This window comes from Prunus mume, linkage group LG1 (assembly GCF_029339155.1).
Source record: "Prunus mume cultivar Tortuosa linkage group LG1, ASM2933915v1, whole genome shotgun sequence".
NCBI lineage: Eukaryota > Viridiplantae > Streptophyta > Magnoliopsida > Rosales > Rosaceae > Prunus > Prunus mume.
Window position 1 is genome coordinate 5,839,613 of NC_142698.1, and position 7,152 is coordinate 5,846,764.

A 7,152-nucleotide genomic window follows, 5' to 3' on the forward strand; every position below is an offset into this window, starting at 1 on the left:
TCCGTGTTGGAATTTGAAATTGAAGAAAGATTTTTTTATCACAAATGACCCCTGAGGTTAATAAAATCACCACCTCTCATCCTTGAGGTTTTTTTTTTTTTTTTTTTTTTTCCCTGGTTGACATTATTGGTCCTTAAGGTTACTCTTTGTACATCAATTTGGTTCTTGCAGTCAGTCTCTTAAATTGATGATGTTACACATATGTGGAGCTCACACATCTAATGATATAGAGCCGCGTGACTTTAAATAAAAAATATAATATATTTTTATTTTTTTTTATGGATAAGCTTTAAAATAGGGAGTTGATTTTCTCACTCCATTTTCTCCACTTACACTTTCTTTTGCTTTTTAATACTTTTTAATAAATTTTGTTCTCTCTTTCCTCTTCTATGCTTACCCTACATTAATTTATTTTTTACTTTAACTTTTATATTATTTCTTTTTCTTTATACTTAATTTTCTAACTTACAATTCATTTTCAGTATTAAAGGGGGAAAAAAAAATACAAATTTATAAATAAACCCAATTCTTATTTATAAAAAAACCCAAGCACTATTTAAACTAGGAACACACCCAAAATCAACCCCAAAGTAAAGGGTTTTGAGTGTGTGTAAATGGATTTTGGGTGTGTTTAATGTTTAAAACTGGGTTTTTTTAAAAGACCCCATTTTGGGTGTTTTAGAAACTCCCTTAAAAAAAACTTAATTTCTTACTCTATTAAAGGGAAAAAAAACTGAAAATAGAGTGCAAGTTAAAAAATTAAGTATAAAAAAATATATATAAAAGTGAAAGTAAAAAGAAATTTAATGTAGAGTAAGGGTAGAATAGGAAAGAGAATGAACAAAATTGATTAAAAAGTATTAGAAAGAAAAATGGAGTTTAAGTGAAGAAAAGGGGAGTGGAAAAATCATCTCTCTTAAAATATTGTCACGCGGCTCCATATCATTAAATGTGTGGGCTCCATATGTATCACGTCATCAATTAAACAGAAGTTGATGGTAGGTACAAAAGTGATGTACAAAAAGTAACCTTAAAGACCAATAATATCACAAAAAAAAATTAATGATGAAATATGATAATTTTGCAGGACTATTTGTGACTTGAAAAAAAACCTTGAATAAACTATAATAATTGAGGTCACATTATGCAATTATAGTTAGAACATTATAAAACTGAAACACATTTTTCCTCCATCCCTATCCCGTTTTCCAATGTTAATTGGATTGGACTGTAAAGTCCCCAATCTAAAATGGATTAAATGCGGAATTGCTAAATAGCAACTGACAGGCTCCATTTTGAGCTAGTAGCACCAACATTTCAATCTACGAACATGAAGCTTAATGCAAAAAACAAAACAAAACACAAAAACATGAAGCTTAATTTGTTTATCATAAAAATTTTACATTTGAAACAAAATAGAAAAAAACTGTTCAAGTGCCGATAAATAAGCCTCTTAGTTTATCTAAATGCTAATTTAATCCTGCTTTGAGTCTTCAGGAAGTGTTGGTCGCCTCTGAGAAAGAAACCGCTTTGTACGCTCAAGGACACCAAAAAAAATCGATCCACCTATGCCTATCCACAGAACTCTTGGCCCAATGCCCTGAGGTAAACACAACAATAAACAGCATAAGTCAATAACCAACTAATATGATCATATCATGACCCATGCTTCTCACTACTTACCTTCAAAAGAGCAGGAGGTCCTTCTTCCCTCACAATAGTTTGAACACAATCAATGATTCCTTTGTACTGGTTTGCAGATCCCTTAGAACAAGCAAGCAAATAAACCACATAACTGTTAAACTACGGTGCATACGTACACATGGTACATAATATGGTATGAGTTTCTTTTTTTATAATTAAAGCCCCTCAAATGTATGCCTGACAAAATTTTCAGGCTCTGCGATGGGGAACACATTTGTACAAACATCAAGAGGAGAAGAATAACAGGAAGCAGGATAGCGGATTGCTGTTACCTGAACCATTAGCCTGGTTTTAATCACATCAAGAGGAGTGGTTGCAGCTCCAGTTAGTGCGCCTACAAGAGTGACAATCAATGTATGAGATTTCATATGACCAACAGAGAGTATGACGACTTTAATTTGTAAAAACCAAGGGAGAATGAGGTGCCATCTACAGGTGTCCCAAAATTACACAGAATGAGGTTGTTTCTGTTCATGATAACAGAGAAAGAACAACATTCTTCCATGAATGAAGTCAAGGCTGCTCATCCCAAAAGCAAAAAATAAATAAACATAAAAGAATACATAGTATGTCAAAATGAAAACTGAAAGTGAGAAGACAAATTAACCATATTTGGGATCATATGCAGCTGAATGGAAACTGAAGAGTCAAAAGCTGTATACCAGCAAAAGCTCCAATTATAGCATTCTCAGGATCGTTGAGCTCTCTTTTTGCCTGACAAAAAGAAAACAGATAAAAAACTGATAACAGATAACAAAACAAAGAAATTGAAAATACAGATATAAAACATTCATATACATATACAGACAGTGACACACACATACATATTACATACACTGCACACATATGTCAAAGAACGACTGCCTCATAATCATGGATTATTGCTCATGGTAGGGCTAATGCTTAGGATCTGGTTCAGAGAAGAAGAATGACCTAACAATTATCCTTCTCCCCATTGGTGCGTTATGCCTAAAGAAAGAAAAAGAATCAGATTTTGGGTCCTGTATATGGAAAGAAAAAGAAGCATTCTTTACCGCTATAAAAGGGAGGCAGTTGAGCCTTTGTGTGATAGAATCAGATTTTGGTCTTCTGAGTTTAAAGGCATTCCACTTTTCTCTAATTATGCATAATTGGAGAGCTGTAGTAGTTCAATGGGGGACAGATTTCTAGTTATAATATATTTATTGTTTGTTAATTGATAATGTCAATATTCAAAATGGTGAACATGGTTACACAAATCCTCACTATTGAAATTTGAAACATCACCATCATCTTATGAAGTCAAGGCATTAAATGGAAAACGTTAGAAAGCATTCATTAATTCCATCAATTGCTCACTCTAGTCTGCAAGCATAATATGAGAGATGGTGAGAAGCTTACCGCCGCTTTGTAACCTAGCCGAAGCTGCTCGTATAGGCAAAATTGAATTGCATCAAATGGCAAATCTCTCAATAACAACGATCCGTATCCCTACTATATAAAAAATGATGGTGAAAGTTAATAAATTGAAAATAACTTTAGAAGTGCAATAAAAATTGTCATCGAGGTTGCATTTCCTAATAGGAAATTGAAGACAGTACAGAAAGAGAGAATACAAAGTACAAAAACGAGATGGACAAGAAGTCCATCTGAACTAAGCCACCTAAAGAACGCAAACAAGGTCACACTAAAATGAATCCAGGTTGCATATAAATGTCACATCTATCATACTAACAGAAACAGACAACAAAACAGCAACAGAAACCTTCTCATAAAGGAAGCCATTTAATTCAACCCTTTGACTAAAGAGCAAGTTAAGGAACTTGAAATCCATTTTCTAGAAAAATGGAGACTTGATTTTTCCCTGGGTGGGAATACACACCGCATAGAATCCTTTGAAACCCTCTTTCGAAGCAATAAGGCGGACAGCATCAGAGGCTGATGTAAACTGCCCAGTTTGCATCCTTTGCTTAACAACCTGAGAAATGTTGAAGAGAAATATGGTCAACTAAAGCAAATATTAAACATGGAAGTGCACAAGTAAATTACTCTACCTCTGTCGGAACACGAACGAGTGAAGCAGCAACGCCTCCAAAAGCTCCTGCTGTCTACATAAAGTTATAAAAAATAAAAACAAAAAGGGATTTCGATCAACCAACCAAATAGGTACAAAGGATTATTGGACCATATCATCAAGGAAAATATATATTCTAAAAAAATATGTTGATAGCTGATTCCATAGAATATGTAGATCACAAGCACACCACGTAATGTAAAGTATACTAGACTATTGATAGAAGGCATACATCAAAACAAAAGGAACAGACAGTTCTCTTACAAAATGAGCTAAAGCACTTAAATTTTCAGGAAACATCTTCAACAATTTCTGCTTCGTAGGTTCATACACTCCAACAAAAATTGCAGAAGCCCTGTACACAAGTAAATAATTATCAATCACAAATTACATTGCTCAAACATATTCAAATAAATAACTTATAGGGTGATCCAGAATACATGATGAGCTTATATAACTATAGCCAAATAAAAGTAGAATCCCAGCAGCTGAAATTTTGGATTGGAGGGTAGTGCCAGAGAGGATGATCGCACATATCTTAAAATGCAAACATCCGCATATATAAAAGAAACTAATTTAGAAAAAGATCTCCATCAGTCTAATTTAGATTTCCCAATCCATAAAGTTTATTTGTTTCAAGACCCACAACATTAATACTAATAGAATTAACTAAAATAAGTGAAAGGAAAATGAAAGGAAAAGAAAAAAAAATTGTGATATTGAAAGCATGCTGCAATAGCCTGTGTAAATTGGCATGGTAAGCCAAAATTTGGAACTCAACTTAATCCAGAAAAATATGACAACAAATTATTATAGCCCCATATATTGACAATACCTAGACCAGGAGATATGTGTTCATGAAAGTCCCAAACAATCATAAACTAATAAAATTATCTGAAACATTAATTGCTCTCCACTACCGATGTTCATGGCATACAAATGGAGCCATTACAATAAACATGCATGATTCCAATTGATGTTAAATCACTTAACCCCATATTCAGAGGGTACTTACGGTAAGACACCAGCGAGATTTCCAGCTAACCCAGAATAAAGGCCCTTCAAGACTATTTTCCCTCCACCACGAGCAGCCTGTCCCAAAGTTCAACAGTATTCATAAATAACATGATCGACAAAAGAAAGATGAAAAGTATACAAAGAAGCTAGTACAGGATGCACCCTTCATGGCTTCTAGACAAACAACTTCTGCAAATGCAGATACTAAACAAATGCGAACAAGGATAAATAAATAAAACAACTTCAAGACCTAAAAACTGGATACCAGAATAAACTAACAAGAAATCTAGTAAATGATTTCCTGAGCTATTGTAGCTGTTTCTATCACATAAAAAGATTTAACCATAATCAACAGGCCAGAGAACCAGAGGTGCATCCTATCAAATTTTAAACACATGAATAAACTAGAATGCATTTGCATAGTTAACCTGCCTGCAGTCTTGTCTTTATAGTATCAATGGGGTATAGAGCTGTTTCAACAACAACACCAGCTGTACCTCCTGCTATAACACCCTCTGCAAAATCCATCCATATTAGTTAAAGCAGGAATGCAGTATTTAATGATCCTGGGCCTAACATAATCCAAGAGATAGATGATATTGCTCTCGCCCCTGCCTCCATCTAACCAAAAGCTTGTAACAAAGCCTATAAGCTCTACTCCACATTTTTGTAAGTAAAATGTACATGATAAAGCTAAAGGGAGTATTGCATATCCAATGATGATTAGAGAGAGAGAGAGAGAGAGAGAGAGAGAGAGAGAGAGAGAGAGAGAGAGAGAGAGAGAGCGAATAACCTACTTTCAAAACTTATCTTTACCCTACATTAAATCTTCAAAGATTAGCAGTCCCTCAATGCATTCATCAACTCAAAGAACTGGACTTAATTATGATGCTTAATGAACTGCAGCCTAGAATTTAATAAACAAGTAACTTCCACATTAATCAATATATTCAATTGTAACTATTAAACGTACCAAATAAAGTGCGTAAGAAATCAAATGGCTTATCTTCATGCAAGCTGACTGATGCAAAAGACTTCCGTGTTCCTATAGGAGCATACTGCGTTCTCTTGCTATATTCATCTGCAAAACCATATCCTTTATTTTATTTTATTTTATAAATAAAAAGCAATAAAATATAAATATAAAATTCCAAGGCAACATAAATAAAATTCTGCATCATCAAGACAAAGAGCCTAGGTAGATTACTGTCTAAAATTCTGGAGAACTTATACACAATTGAGAAAAATGATTTATGAAATGTGATGCTCAATCCATGTTGACTTGAAAAGAGGTTACAGAAACTGTTTTATAGGAGTTCCTAATTATAATTGCAGAGAAATTTTAAATAAATAAAAAAAGGCTACTTCCTACTGAAAAAATGGACTTTACAAATCCAATATTAGAGGGCTTTGAACGTTTCAGACTTACGAAATAAACCTCTAAGTAATTTATTTCACACGTAGTGAGTAGTAAAGCTTAAACATTCAACAATTTCAAGAAGATATCACACCCAGAAATGGGTAACATCAACCGTAAATACAAGTGCAAATTGGGGTCTTTGTAGAAACACCACAATTTATCTCAAGCTATGTATTGTTGAATAACGTGTTGCTTCACAAATACTGAAGGTAAGAGTGATATATTATGCTATAAAAACATCAATAAATACCAAATTTAAGATATATTTGTACATATTGTTCATATATAAGCAGAAATTGAGAAAATTGTTTACTTGATGAAGTTCCTGAACAGCTTTTTGAATCCACTGCTAGCGTCAGAGGACCCATTGGCGTCCAATACCTTGCCCAAACCAACCAATAAATTACACAATTACTCAAATTGCGAACAATATTTCGCACCAAAATTAAAAATTCAAGAAAAACAGTTTCATATTTTCAAAAGAAACAAAGCTCTCTTTTTTTTTTCTACCCAAATTATTATTGTATAAACATTGCTGAAAGGAAGAAGAGATAGGGAGAGTAGAGTACGAATGAGCAGAGCCGTAGTTGTGGTCTTCTGGTTAGAAGTGGGTGAGGGAGGGAAAAAAAAATAACAGCAAGCCGCAGCGTGAATGAAGAAGATAAAATCGCGTGAATTTTTTTATAATAGGTTTTCTTCAAAACAACGTCGTTTTGAGGTTTTGGTTTCTTTGAACATTGGTTTTAAGTTAAACGCACGTTTTAACTTTTAACATTCCTTTTTTATTTTTTATTTTTTTGAAAATGTGTTTTTTCACTCCCCCACTGAACAGCCTTTAACGCCCCAAATGTTGTGCTTACCTTTTTTTTTTTTTTACAAATTTATAAATAAATCCAATTCTAGACATGTATTTATAAAAAAATCCAAGCACTATTTAAACATAGAAACACACCCAAAA

At 33.5% G+C, this 7,152-nt stretch overlaps 1 protein-coding gene across 1 annotated transcript; it reads right to left on the bottom strand.

Moving 5' to 3' along the window:
- Window positions 1–1,357: 1,357 nt before the first annotated feature.
- SAMC1 (S-adenosylmethionine carrier 1) lies at window positions 1,358–6,875 on the bottom strand. The gene is made up of 13 exons (XM_008234143.3): window positions 6,764–6,875; window positions 6,508–6,575; window positions 5,748–5,855; window positions 5,207–5,289; window positions 4,773–4,849; window positions 4,022–4,112; window positions 3,738–3,791; window positions 3,566–3,661; window positions 3,085–3,174; window positions 2,367–2,418; window positions 1,977–2,038; window positions 1,684–1,764; window positions 1,358–1,600 (listed from the first exon to the last, which is right to left on the bottom strand). Exons 2-13 carry the CDS (start codon window positions 6,560–6,562, stop codon window positions 1,475–1,477), a joined length of 975 nt encoding a protein of 324 aa, XP_008232365.1. The 5' UTR covers window positions 6,563–6,575; window positions 6,764–6,875; the 3' UTR covers window positions 1,358–1,474.
- Between the last annotated feature and the right edge of the window lie 277 nt (window positions 6,876–7,152).

Excerpts from the sequence above, each read along its gene's own strand:
- SAMC1 (XM_008234143.3), bottom strand. The coding sequence starts at position 6,562 with ATGGGTCCTCTGACGCTAGCAGTGGATTCAAAAAGCTGTTCAGGAACT. Across the intron at positions 2,419-3,084 it reads GGCTAGGTTACAAAGCGGCG|GCAAAAAGAGAGCTCAACGA; the intron begins GTAAGCTTCTCA and ends TCTTTTTGTCAG. Across the intron at positions 2,039-2,366 it reads TATAATTGGAGCTTTTGCTG|GCGCACTAACTGGAGCTGCA; the intron begins GTATACAGCTTT and ends TCACTCTTGTAG.